At 38.7% G+C, this 14,206-nt stretch overlaps 1 protein-coding gene across 5 annotated transcripts in view; it reads left to right on the forward strand.

The window, feature by feature from the left end:
* Window positions 1-14,206, forward strand: part of CTNND2 (catenin delta 2) — a 924,458-nt gene that overhangs the window by 691,592 nt on the left and 218,660 nt on the right. For all 5 annotated transcript variants that reach the window (XM_025451313.3, XM_025451315.3, XM_025451314.3 and 2 more), the window contains one exon: window positions 13,701-13,914. In XM_025451313.3, the coding sequence (XP_025307098.1) occupies window positions 13,701-13,914 (214 nt within the window). The remainder of the gene's footprint in view (window positions 1-13,700; window positions 13,915-14,206) is intronic.

A 14,206-nucleotide genomic window follows, 5' to 3' on the forward strand; every position in this document is an offset into this window, starting at 1 on the left:
TGTGCAGAATTTTAAGACAAAACAAATTTTTCCCCAAGTCCCCTGCCTCTACTAGCCTATTAAAAATGAAAATACAATCATCATCTTCCTTTCAGTATGGTAAAAAAATGTATGCAAAAATACACATAGTTCACTTGAAAATTATTAAGTAATTAAAAATGCAAACGAAAGCATGTATGTATTCAGTATTTTTAATGCATAATTAGAAAATTGTAAGACAAAATATGGAAACTTGAATTTTTTAAATCTGGGATTTCATATGTTGAAGATTTTTTTAAGATCTATTTATTTATTTTAGAGAGGATGCAGAGGGGCAGAGGGAGAGGGAGGGAAATCCTCAAGCAGATTCCCTGCTGAGGGCAGAGCCTAATGCAGGTCTCGATCCCAGGACCCCGAGATCATGATCTGAGCCAAAACCAGGAGGCAAATGCTTAACCGACTAGCCCACCCAGGTGCTCCATTTGGAGATTTCTTTTAAAAGAATTTAGGTGAGAAATTCTGCTGAGAGTGACAGTCTGAAAATAGTGTAAAATCAGAGTATTTTATTATTTGTAGTTGGGATTCCAGTCATCTAGTCTGGTTTACTCCAGGACTGAAGATCTTTGAACCGAAATTTTTAATGTAAAGAAATAACAATCTTCTCAATATTTGTGGCTCTTTATTGGAAGGTGTAGGTCCTTAACCCACAAGTCTTGGTGAGTTATAAAAAAAATAAGTTTATTATTACTACACAGTCTAAGTTGGAATAAAATAGTTGAAAGAATTGAATGAATCACATTTTTGTGGGATAAGGAAGAGGAGACATTCTGAATTACTTTCTCTTTTGAATATATACATCTACAGTATACTTACTTATACATACACATTGTTTTATCATTCATATATTTATCTATGCATGCTTTTATTATATATGGTTACATATGTATAACATTATAGTATATGTACATATACAATTATAGACGTACAGTTAGTACTACTCACTTACTAAAATCACCAGAGGAGAGTTTCTGAGGTAAGTGTCCACCTGATACCTAGAATATCTAAGGTTCCTTCTCCATTAAAGATGACACAAATGTTTAGGATGCACTGCAGCTGCACTTGATGGGATTTCGTAGAACATAATTTTTTAAAATTCAAAGGTCATAAATGCACTAAAAATAAGTGTCTTTTTTTATTATACCAAGATCCAAGTGTCATATAAATGTTCTGCTTGGGCTGATGGACAAAATGAAGAGTGAATAACATTTAATCAGCTGAACAGTATCATTGAATAACTCATATTTCAAGATGCCATGTTGCGGACGGATTTCCTTGGTAACAGCTTTCTTTGTGTTCAGTAGAAACATGTGAGAAAATAAGGTTGACATGTTACAGCTTGGGGATTCTCAAAAGAGCTGGTCACAGTGGTTGCATCTGACAGCCGTGTGGGGGGGAGCTGCAGGGAGCTCTGAGTAGTGAAACTTAGAGTTTTCCCTTTTTCTCAGCTTCTGGGATCCCCTGCAGCCTCCACCCATTGATTCTGTGTGGTGAGCTAACTGGAGAATCACGAGATGGACTTCACCAGTCACCTTGCTGGGGCTCAGAGCACAGAGCAATCGGAATAAGAAAAGCAAAGTAAATTGAAACAAATGATCGAGAGTTCTGGAAAGCCTCATATGCATGCTAAACTATTTATAAATTCCCCAATGCCAGAAAAATGGTTGAGAATGTTTCATATATAGGATGCACTACTATACTACCCAAATGTCTTCTTTTTTTACTGTCTCTCAATTCTCTTGCCTCATTGCCACAACTTCCCATGTAATTCTTTTGCTCAGAAACTATGACTGGATCCTCATGTCCTGTCACCCTAGATGTTTTCTTGTTATGTGTTCAGTGATAGCCCCTGTATGATCTCTTCCTGGCATGCCACAGCACTCCCTGTCTCCCGCCTCTGAGAGATGCACTGTGCAAGACAGACACAGTGCCTGTGTGCCTCCCATGCCTGCAGAGCCCTCACCGATGTGGGCTGCAGGAATTATGGACTGTTGGCCAAAGAAGCTTTTTGCAAACATTCTCTTAAATTCTGTGCTTTTTTTCTTTAAAATCCTATAATCTTGGGTGGCTCCAACAGGTAAGCTACTGAGTCTTGATTTTTGTTCAGGTCATGATCACAGAGTCGTGAGACCGGGCGCCTTGGGGGGCTCTGTACTCAGTGGGGAGTCTACTTGAGATTTCCTCTCTCCCTCTTCCTCTGCCCCCTGCCCTCCACTCATGCACACACGTGCACAATAAATAAATAAATAAATAAATAAATAAATAAATAAATAAATAAATAAATAAAAATAATAAATAGAATCCCATAAACCTTATATTCTATTCCATAAAGTATCTAACTCTGATTGTAAAAATAAAAATGCCTCCACCCACATGCCACTAGTCTTTGGGTAAATATGAGGGCAAAGACGATGTCCCACCATCTAGTACACTGTTGCCTAGTCTTCTCCCCCAACGCTGCCATTCGTGTACCCTACTTTATAAAGCATGAACCTCTTGCATCTCAAACATTTTAGAGTTTAATCATGTTCTAATTGTATGGTTCACCAGTTTTCAAACCTCTTAAAATCAGTTCGGCTCATATCTGTTCCACAACCAATTAACTCACTCCACTTCCCATGGACACTGGTTTCATGACCTTTCTGTGGGCTTCGTGGCACCTTATTTGTTCCTGTGAGTTTCTCCCTTATTAGCCTATGAGATCCTCAAGGAACGCACAACAGTGCTTCTTCCTAAATATCAGCTGAGCTGAACGAAAGTGAAATTCTTTCCTCAATCACTTTTTAATACAGTAAATATTGGCTGTCACTACCTCAGAAGAGTCCATGAGCAGAAATATCTTCAGAACATATAGATGACTTCATAACCTAAAATAGAAAAGACATTTGCATGACAAGGAAACACTTGAGCAAATTCTATATTCTGTATCATTTTATATGTATAGTGAAAGTCTTACATGATACAGTTTAAAGTTACAAAAATGTACATATTTAACTTAAAAATAAATGCATAGGAAAGTTTTCTCTACTTATCTATTACTCCTTTTGGAGGAATATATTATGTTTGCTTGAATATTCATTATTTGTTATAACTATAGGCTATCTAAGATACAAAATAATTTTTCTCTTATTCCTATGTCTATATTTAGCATAATTTTATATTTTAGAAAGGTGTTATTTTCCATTTTGCAATAACAAAAGAATAGCAATTTCTTAAACGTTTGCTTTTATAATGCTGGTGAAATAGAAATTTAAATTAGGGGTTGTGTCTTTCATAAACGCTTTGCTATCTGTCAATCAAACAAAAACTACTATGTGATGATTATCAACACACTTGTTTATTAAAATTAAAGGCCAACAATCTTAGTCAATCATGATGCTTTCTGTTATATTTTCCTTTCTACCTGCAAAATAGAGCTAGAATTTGACCATTTCTTAGCACTCAGACTCCCGTCACTCCCATCCAAAGCTACCATGTTGCTTGCACCTGGACCATCTACACCCTGCATGGTGTCCCTGTTACGCAGTAGCCTTTGGGCTGCCAACAGTCTGCTCTCCACATGGCACATACAGTGTCTTTAACAAGTGTGTTCAGTCACTCCTCTTAGTCTCGTCTTCTCCAGGGTCAACCAATGCCCTAACAGTGGCTAAGAGCCCCTGGCCCCAGCCCTGCTCTGCCCCGCAATCACTCTCATCTCCTCTCTCTCTTTCACTGTACTTTAGCCACCCTGGCTGCTTACACTTCTTGGGACCTGCTGTCACTCCTTCATGGTCTTCAGTCTCTGCTCGAATGTCCCCTGAATGTCTGCTCGAATGGTACCCTGACCCCGCCTTCACACCATTCTGCACACTCTGTTCATCTCTCCTGCTGTTTCTTCGTTATGGTTCTTATCACTTGGGAGGATCCCAGTTTTTGAGGAGCTTAAACTTTATACATCCCAGTGGATCATCTTTAAGGATCCAAATTATAAATGGAAATTTGCTAGGTCCTTCTCCAGATAAAGTTGCCTCCATTCTTCACTAATGAAATGGCCCCATTGGCTGGTTTCTTTACTTAACTTCCAATTCCTCTCCAGGTACGTGGGCTCCTTTGAAGAAGGGGCTTTGTTTATCTCATCAACCTCTGGGCCCAGCTCCTGACAGACTAAGCATTCCATAAACATTATCAAATGAGAGGCTGTCTCATCAGTACAGCAATGAAAGTTTTGGGGGTAATATACATGAGTTTCTTATATTCAGATTCTTAGATATTTTAATGATTTCCAAGCAGCAAAGTCATATACCTGCCTCATAAGGTTTGCATTTTCAGAATTTGTGTGTGTTTATCTAAAATTCTCTTTGAGATGCTGAACAACATATAGATTTAGCTTTGTCATTCACAAATATGTTGATTGAGTTCCATTTGGCACATACTAAAGGAGACTTATTGCAGGCATTCTCTGTGATTGCCACTGCTCTGTGAAGTTGTATTCTGTAACTACAAGGACAGCCCAAACATTATGCCAGATAGTAAAAACCTGAGACTTAATTGGAACATGGTGAGTGTGTCTGAGTGGGGTCTTCAGAAAAGTAACTTGTGGACTCGCTTGAAATTCTTTCTTGTTAAAAAAAAAAAAAGAAAAGTGGGGGCCTTTCCTGGGTGCTCTTGAAAAGGAATGTGGGAGCTTGCCTTTGGTACTCAGCAGTTATGAGAACTGAGTTGAATTGATGCAGAGTGTCAGCCTTGGCCTGCAGATCACAGTTCGGAGACTCTTTGGCCTCCGTGCTGGCTTCATGGGTGGGCAGCAAGATTTTCAATACAAGATCCTGATGTTCATCCGTGTAGACTGACTGTATTTCATTCTGAGACAGGAAGATGTTTAGAAAAGTTCACTGTTCGTGATCACGTAGCAAAAGGAGAGATGGAAAAGGCCAAGGACTCTGGGAAATGTAATGTTTGGTGATTTTCAGGTTTTTTTTTTTTAAGTGTCCTGTAAAATTCATCACTGTGTGCGATCATGATTCACATTCAGACTAAAATAAAGGTCTTTCCCCTTCTTTCCTTTAAAGAAGGAAAATGAGAAGTGGAAATGTTGAATTACCATAAAATAGATTGTTTCAGAGATTTTCGTGAGAAATGGTTTTCTTTAAGCAGATTTATGGACAGGAACCTATTACCAATCAATAACTAATACAGTATCAGCCACTTCTCCAAAGTTGAGGATAGTAAAAAAAGAAAAAAATGTCCAGAATTATCCTTCAAGATGTTCATTTTGTTGTAGGGATAGGCAGTTGCCTTGGTGATGGTCCTCAGTGCCAGCAACAAGGTTTGGATATCTGAACAGGGTGATGAAGATTCTAGGAATATGGAGATTACACTGGGAAGAATAAGGAGAATCAAACAACAGTAATAACATATTCATAGACTATTTCATCTTTTCCAGATGTTCAAAAACAAAATAGCTTTCTGCTAGGCACAGATAGAGATGAGGCCAAAACCCTTGCACACCCTACATCATGGTAAATGAGTAGCACTTGGGAAGTCTACATAAGTCTAGAACCTTCTCAGTCATTTAATTTGTTACCCATTAGATCTTTTGTGACTGGTTGCATCATTGCTACAAGTTGCATTTTTAAATATGTTCATTAGAAGCTCATTTTTTAAATCAAAACATGGTCTTTCTCTCTTTTTTGCTTAATTCTCTCTGTATTTGAAAAAATATTTTCTTTTTTTCCTAATAACTAGTATCACCTCAAAATTATTTTTAAATGCTTCCTTTTGTCAATTAACTTACCACAACAAGAAAAACCACTGCACTTCTGTTCTTTTTAAAAATACAGATTAATTAACTACTGTATTTGCCTTGGAAATATATCTAGCAAAGTATGTTATAGGTACAATATTGATGCATCACACTCTCATATTTTTTAAATGATTACAGAATGACTACAGTTCACTCTAGAATAAATATATTCCTTATTTAAACTCATTAGTTATACACTAGATGAGATTAATGATCTATTAGATAATAAACAGTCGACACACTAAATAAAATTTATGAAGCTATAACTCTGAATTGTATACCTTTCACTGACTCAATCATCTGTTATATGTCATTATATTATTAAGTTAATTCATATATTGACCGGTAATAAGTTAATTGAGAATATCCTTTAACAAATTAATACAATGGGTAGTTCCTTGACAGATAATATTTGTTGAGCTCTTTGTTAAGTAATTCACATTTGAAGTTTCATTTACTCCTGAAAACAACCCCATTAGAGAGGCTCACATTTTGTTCATGTTTTACAGACATTTACGTAACTTGCCTCAGGGGACGCAGGTTTACCAGGAGAATGATTTGAACCTTGTTGCTCCAGCCTCCAAGCCAGCACCCGCTCCAAACACTGCAATATGCTTGCTCTCTAACACATAATTTAAAAGAAACATAATCCATCTTGGTTCACCTATTGAATGGAGAAGGTAGATCATTTTGCACAATCACAGAGATATATTTTCTCTCAAAATTATCAAAAATAACTTCTACCTTAAGACTAAAAAAGCCCTTGGCCTTCATCAGTTGTATTTCTGTGTTGCTCAAAGGCAGCTACGTGTATACGCATCAGTTCAAACTCTATGGAAACACTGACTGGCTAACTAGCTTTACAGGCAAGGGGTGGAATTCAATGAGGTAAAATATGTATTTTACAAACTGATAACTTTGCAGTTTCTACACTACAATTGAAAAGTGAGTTTCAGTTACCTCTGGTTCAGCGTCTGGCTTCAGATTCACAAACTATGTATCTTCTGGTAGCTTTTTAAGCAGAGAAAATTCTTTAATTTTTAAGCACTAATAGGAAATATAAAACAATAGCTATTTTTTACTGTTTAAACCAACACCACTAAACAACAACTGTTAATTAAAAATTTATTAAAATCACTAAGTCCAAAGTGCCTCTTTAAAAAAAAAAAAAAAAAGGAAGGCAGCTCCGGTGGCGCAGCGGTTTAGCGCCGCCTGCGGCCTGGGGTGTGATCCTGGAGACCCGGGATCAAGTCCCACATCAGGCTGATCAAGTCCCACATCGGGCTCCCTGCATGGAGTCTGCTTCTCCCTCTGCCTGTGTCTCTGCCTCTCTCTCTCTCTCTGAATAAATAAATAAAATTTTAAAAAATAAAGATTTTATTTGTTTATTCATGAGAGGCACAAAGAGAGAGGCAGAGAGACACAGGCAGAGGGAGAAGTAGGCTCCCTGTGGGGAGACCGATGCATGACTCGATCCCAGGACCCCGGGATCACGCCCTGGGCCAAAGGCAGAGCTCAACCACTGAGCCACCCAGGCGCCCCTGATGTACCTCTTCTTAGCTTTCTGTAAACCATTTCGCAGACATTGCAAGTTGATTGCTTATACATATCTAAAGTGAGAGGAGGTACTGTGTATTATGAATCCTGTGGTCCATTATTTAAGTTTACTTGGAGTTTGAAATCCAGCTTAGTTTCTATTAGCACTAAACCCGAAGCCCAAGGATATATCCACTTTGGTTAAAACCAAGTAGATCCTTGAGAAGTATGGAAACCCAGGTCCTTAGCTGTTTGAGGATCTTATTTCATCACCAGTAAGTTTAAAAAAAGGCTACTCTAGCCTCTTCCTTCGCCCTCGCCCCAGTTCCAAATTCCTCCCAGGTTCAGAGGCTGAGTAGATGAGCAGTCTCTTCTTACCAAGAACACCTGTAGCCAATGCCCTCAGGGTCTCACTATCCTCAAAGCAACTTTTCCTAGTGTTTCTCTAAATGAAAATAGGCATCCCCAAGAGGAATTCTATTCCCTAATAAAGTACTCTGTAACCCACCATCCATCCATCATCATCAATCATTTTATGAAGAGCGCCATGAGCTCGCAAACACTGCTATAATTGGATATGTTCTAAATTATTCATTGATGTTGATATCAATTTAATGATAATAGCTAATTCATTGGTAAATATATTTTATTCTAAACAAATGCAGATACTGTTAAGAGTAACAAGTTCACTATGTGGCAAGGCCTCATTTTTTGCAATGGATGATATCTTGCATTACCTGCATTTTTCTTATATTTAATTTAATTCCCCATCCGTTCATTTCCTGATTTAAAATGCTTATATATATTTACTGCCTTGTAATGAGAATTCAAGGAAGTAAAGCATTGCATCTTACTCTTTTTTTTTTAAAGATTTTATTTATTTATTCATGATAGACACACACAGAGAGAGAAAGGCAGAGACACAGGCAGAGAGAGAGAAGCAGGCTCCATGCAGGGAGCCCGATGTGGGACTCGATCCCAGGACTCCAGAATCGAGTCCCACATCGGGACTGAGTCAAAGGCAGGCCCTGAACCGCTGAGCTACCCAGGGATCCCCTGCATCTTACTCTTGAATGACTTTTAGATACTTTCAGTTCCAGAGTTTAAATTGTAAAAACATTTGCAAACAGTGGGTCACTGTGTGGCAAAGGCGTGGACAATTTTCACTTTCCCCTGATACAAACTGGGTGAGCTGCACTGACTCCATGCACATGGATCCCAGACTTCGTCCCTGAGAGACTGTGTCAGATTGGACAATGCCCGCTCTCTAAACAACCTGAAAGGGCCGGCAGAAGGACATAGTTTTGTTTTGTTTGATTGGTTGATCTTTTTATTTCTTCTGCTGTGGGGTTCATCAGCCTCCATCTTCCTTACATCCTGTAAACTACTCTCTCAGTCTAGATACCTGAAGTTTACAGCAAAGCATACAAATAAACGTGAGCTATTGACATAGGAACGACTGACCAAAGTGGACTATCTATCAAAGTATCATTTAGTAATCGAATTTAAGGCTGTCTACTCAAGTTATGTCTGAAAAGGTCTTTCTGGTCATTCCTAGAGTCTATCAAGTTCAGGAAGGTAGCAGATAGGAAACTTGTTCATTCCAGATCTAATGCAAGTTTTTGTTTTCCGTATATTTATTTCAACATTGATGGTTTTTATTCAGTCATTGATATTAATATAAGTAAATGAATCACAAGTCAGTTTTAAAAGAGAGAGAAACACATTGAAATACCACTATAAACTATGAGAATGGCCAAAATCCAAAAAACTGACAACACCCAATTCTGACAAGGATGTGGAGCAGTAAGAATTCTCATTCATTTCTGGTAAGAATGCAAAATGGTACAACCACCTTGGAAGACTGTTTGACAGTTTCTTACAAAAACATTCTTGTACTATACAATCCAGCAATTGTGCTCCTTGGTTTTTACCAAAAGGATCTGAAAACTTAGAAGCGACATGCTGTCCTTTAGTAGGTGAATGGATATCTAAAGTGTACTATGTCCACACAATGAAATATTATTCAACACTAAAAAGAAATGAGCTATCACACCATCAAAGACATGAGGAAATCTTAAATGCATGAATAGGTAGATCACAGAGCACTTTCGGGCAGTGGAATTATCCTGTATGATACTATAATGGTGGATAACGTGTCATTATACGATTTTCAAGACCCAGAGAATGCACAACATGGAGAATGACCCATAACGTAAACTGTGGCCTTGGGGTCATTATGATGTATCAGCGGAGGTTCATCATTTGTAACCAATGTACTGCTCAGTACATTCGATAATGGAGAGGCTGTGTATGTGTGGTGGGCGCAGATGGAACCTGGGAATTCACTGCACTTTTTGTGCATTTTTGCTGTGAATGGAAAAGTCTTCTAAAAATAAGGTCTATTTTGGGCGGCACCTGGATAGCTCCAGTCAGTTAAGCATCTGTCCTCAGCTTGGGTCATGATCTCAGGGTCTTGGGATCGAGGCCTGCATCGGGCTCCCTGCTCAGCAGGGCGTCTGCTTCTCCCTCTCCGTCTCTTCCTCACTCGTGCTTGCTCTCACAATCTCTCTCCCTCTCTTGCTCTCTCTCAAATAAAATCTTTTTTAAAAATAAAAATAAGGCCTATTTTAAAGTGGTAAAAATAATGGGGAAAAGGAAATGAACATGACAACCAACCACACTATTCTTCCATTTGTCTGATAAATATTTACTAACTTACTACCATACAGCAGATGTTGTTCTTGTGCATTTCATTTTGTTCTATCTTACATATATTAGATATATTATATTACATCTTATTAGTCCTGTTGTCATAAATATCAAACATACACTTTTGAAGAATTCTGTGTGAAAATGATGAAGGGAGAAAGGGAAGAGGGTGAACTGGCCTGGAATGATAGCATGTGGACTAGAACAAGGGCCTCCTGCTGGGTGTGCAGTGCCCCATGGAGAGCAGAAATGGAAAAGAGATTGCTGGCCAGTTAGTGGGAGCGGAAGTAAAGGTGTAATTTCAAAGAAAAGAGTTTCCCCTGATCATTTCTCAAAGAGAAGTTGTACTTTATTAATGTTTAGCAGGAGTTCATTTGGAGTCTTCTCAGAGTTTAGGGTTGGCTATAAGAAGATACAATAAGAGTTGGGTGGAAGGAGAAGTTACTGGGAGCAGGATCCAGGAGCAAAGCAAAGCAGGGGTAAAGTGCAGAGGACAGCAGCACCCCGATCCATCCACAGCAATCCACAGCACCCAGAAGTCCTGCCATGGGTAGAGACCCTGCAAGAGAACCGAAGTCCACTTCTCGCCTTCCCTCCTCATCCTTTTAGGTGGTGTAGGCAGAAGCAGGAGGCAGAGCCAAGGGCCTGACTATCACATTTCATGTCTGTGAACTCAATTCTGACTGTTTGGCTTTAGGATTCCCAGATTCTTACAAATTCAACCCAAGAAAACAAAAGTGTTTTATATATATATGACCCAGTGATGCCCCCCAAAATAAGAGCAAATGAAAAAGCTTGTCATCTTAATTGTGTTTCTCTAAATGGATTAAAATGAATCTTAAGATTTCATTATAAATTTAGATATATGGCATTAATTAGGGGTCACTGAAAACATTGTGCTCATATTGTAGCATTAAGAATTGATTCTGTATTTGTTTTGAATTCATTTTTTTCTTTTAATGCTTTGAAATAATATTTTAATAGCTTAATCCATTAAGTTGTATGAATGGGAAATAAGTTATAAATTAGGAATACTAATTATAATATACAATATGGCTAAATATATAGATACAGGTAAGATGATAGATTTGCTACACATCTGCTTTTAATATATAACCAATTAGTTAACTGTACAAACGGCTTTATTGCCTCTGTTTTATTTTTGTTTTTTTAAAGATTTTATTCATTTATTCATGAGAGGCACAGAGAGAGGCAGAGACATTGGCAGAAGGAAAAGCAGGCTCTCTGTGGGGAGCCTGATGCGGGACTCGAATCCAGGACCCCGGGATCATGACCTGAGCAGAAGGCAGACACTCAACCACTGAGCCATCCAGGTGTCCTTATTGCCTCTTTTTTTTAATGGTTTCATCATTATTAAGAACATTAAACCCAGATATTTTTAAAGTAAAGCATACACATGCAAATACATACACTTGGAGAAAACAAAATTCATAGTTTAAATTTCTGTACAAATGGAAAATCATTTCTGAAGCATTCTTATAATGCAGATGTGGTTATAACCCAGATATGTGTATGGGATACATATATAGTGAATGCAAACTTCATCTCTCTTGAGTTGGGTGCCAAGCAAGAAGCACTGATAAAACTGCATGTTGGGGAAAAGTTGCTTTCTACTTCTTTCTCACTTTTTTAGTGGACTCAACAACAGCCATGGCCACTCTCCCTGGGTGCACTCACCACTGTAGCCTGTGCAGGCACCTCAGAGAAGCCAGTGCCCTCCTCAGCAGCCCTGTCCCAGGTGTCTGTCCTTCCCTTTCCATCCTGTTCTCATGGGTCCCGTTCTCTTAGGATCCTGTTCTCATTCATGTTCTCCAAATTAGGGATTTTGAGGCCAGGAGTTCTATGCAAATTTCAGCTTTTTCTGTTTTCATTTTGATGGTGGATGAAAGTAATTCCTACAGGCATGTTCTGAATTCTCAGATGGCCCATCTCACGTGAATGATGCAGGGCCTCTGTAAGCTGTAAGCCGGCGTAGGAAGAGCTTCAGTAGCCACCTGGAGACATTGCTAGCTGAGCCCAGAAAGGGGTTTTTCTCCTTAAATATATTCTCTTAAAAGATTACTCAGTTTTCAAGAGCCAAGTTCTAATGAATCTGAGAAACACTACTGTCACAGGTAGTACAGTCTTCCCCCTCGTTCACTCAACAAATTTTTGTTCAGGATCTGCTATGTGACTGGCACTGGCCTTGGGGAAGGGATAGAGATCTATCAGTGAACAAAAACAGACCTGCCCTCCAATAACACACATTCCAGCAGACAGTCAATGACAATAAACACAATAAAAAGCTAGGACATGATGAGGGATATGAAGAATTCTGTAATGGATTCAGGTAAAAGAAGAATACTGGATTCAGGGAGGGGATATGGTTCAGTAGTGTGGTTGGAGGAGCTTCACAGAGAAAGTCGAATTTTCAGACCTTGAAATGGTGAGAATTGAGCTATGTGTCTAGCACATCTGTGAGATGAGTTTTTTGTGATAAGAAAATTAAGCAGAAGGGTACCTGGGTGGCTCAGTGGTGAGTGTTTGCTTTGGCTCAGGTTGTGATCCCAGGGTCCTGGGATCGAGTCCATCGGGCTCCCCATGGGGAGCTTGCTTCTCCCTCTGCCTGTGTCTCTGCTTCTCTCCCTGTGTCTTATGAATAAATAAATAAAATCTTCAAAAAAAGAAAAGAAAAGAAAAGAAAACTAAGCAGGGAAAATGCCAAATTATAACCATTCAAAACAGACCATAATTTCCCAATCCCCGAGGGACTTTGAAGTTAAAAGAAAGAAGACAGTATTACTGAATGAGTCCTGTTATTTTTCCCATATCAATGTAGAAGTGTTCACATACAGCTTTGCTGATGAGAACTCCATGAAATGGTCTGCATGTTAAGCAGCCTATTTGTTTTCCATTTTAATTTAAAAATTGGTCTAAAAAATAAGGACAGCAAGGAGAAGGCCCATCTAGAGACATCTTGCAAGGTTTTTTTTCCATTTATTTATTTAAAAAAATCAAAACTATCTTAGGTAGAAGGAACATCAAAATTAACATGATTTTGTCATTAATCAAATACCTGAGTTAAGCATAACATGCATTGGTCTTAGTGTTTTCACTAGCTCTTTTTGTGACTTCTTATCTTTTAGGGCTTCTTAGATGAAAATCCTAATTCTTCAGGCTTTTCATTCTGGTTTCTTTAAAACGTTGGGAGAATGTTCTGATTAAGCATAACTTTAATATTTTGTATATCAATCCGACAGCCCTTTAAGACAGTGGTTAAATTTAATAAGTCTCAAGAGCGAGAAACTTCTTTTGCTCCTCCATCTGCTTCATGCTGTGAGTATGTGCCATATTTTTAGAGAGAAATGTCCATGACATCCATTATGAAGTTAAAATCACCTTTCGAAAATCTATAACTTGAAAAGAGGTTATGTTTGGAATTTTATCAGTAGAATATTAAAGCAAGAAAAGGCAATAGAATCTAAGAACACCTGTTTGTTCTCTTTTTCCTTTGTGTGCTTTAATTCAGCTCAGTGAAATTAATTGTAGCAACTGCTTCATATGAAAAACCTGTTTGGTCTAAATAGTGAAAGCTTACTCTCTAAAGCAAAAGATGTTCCCTGTGCTCTTACAGATAAGGAGACAAGGAGGCATCCAGCTCCTGGTGGACCTGCTGGATCATCGGATGACAGAAGTCCACCGTAGTGCCTGTGGAGCCTTGAGAAACTTGGTGTATGGGAAGGCCAACGATGATAACAAAATTGCCCTGAAAAACTGCGGTGGCATCCCAGCGCTGGTGAGGTTACTCCGCAAGACCACCGACCTGGAGATCCGGGAGCTGGTCACAGGTTAGAATTCTTATTAACAGCACACTGCCTCTCAAGATAAAGTTTCCATTGTCCAGCACGGTAGCAAAAGTGCTAACCAAGGATGGTGGTGCAGGGCCTCTCAGAGGGCTAATACCCCAGGCAATCCCAATATACATGTGCTAAATGAGTGACTAAAAGGATATCTAATTAAAACATGTGGATTGACCAAATGAGATCATTAGAATCCAGTAAACAGGGGCACCTAGGTGGTCACTTAGTGAAACATCTGCCTTCAGCTCAGGTCATGATCTCAGGGTCTGAGATTGAGCCC

This window comes from Canis lupus, chromosome 34 (genome assembly GCF_003254725.2).
Source record: "Canis lupus dingo isolate Sandy chromosome 34, ASM325472v2, whole genome shotgun sequence".
In the NCBI taxonomy this organism is placed as follows: Eukaryota; Metazoa; Chordata; class Mammalia; order Carnivora; family Canidae; genus Canis; species Canis lupus.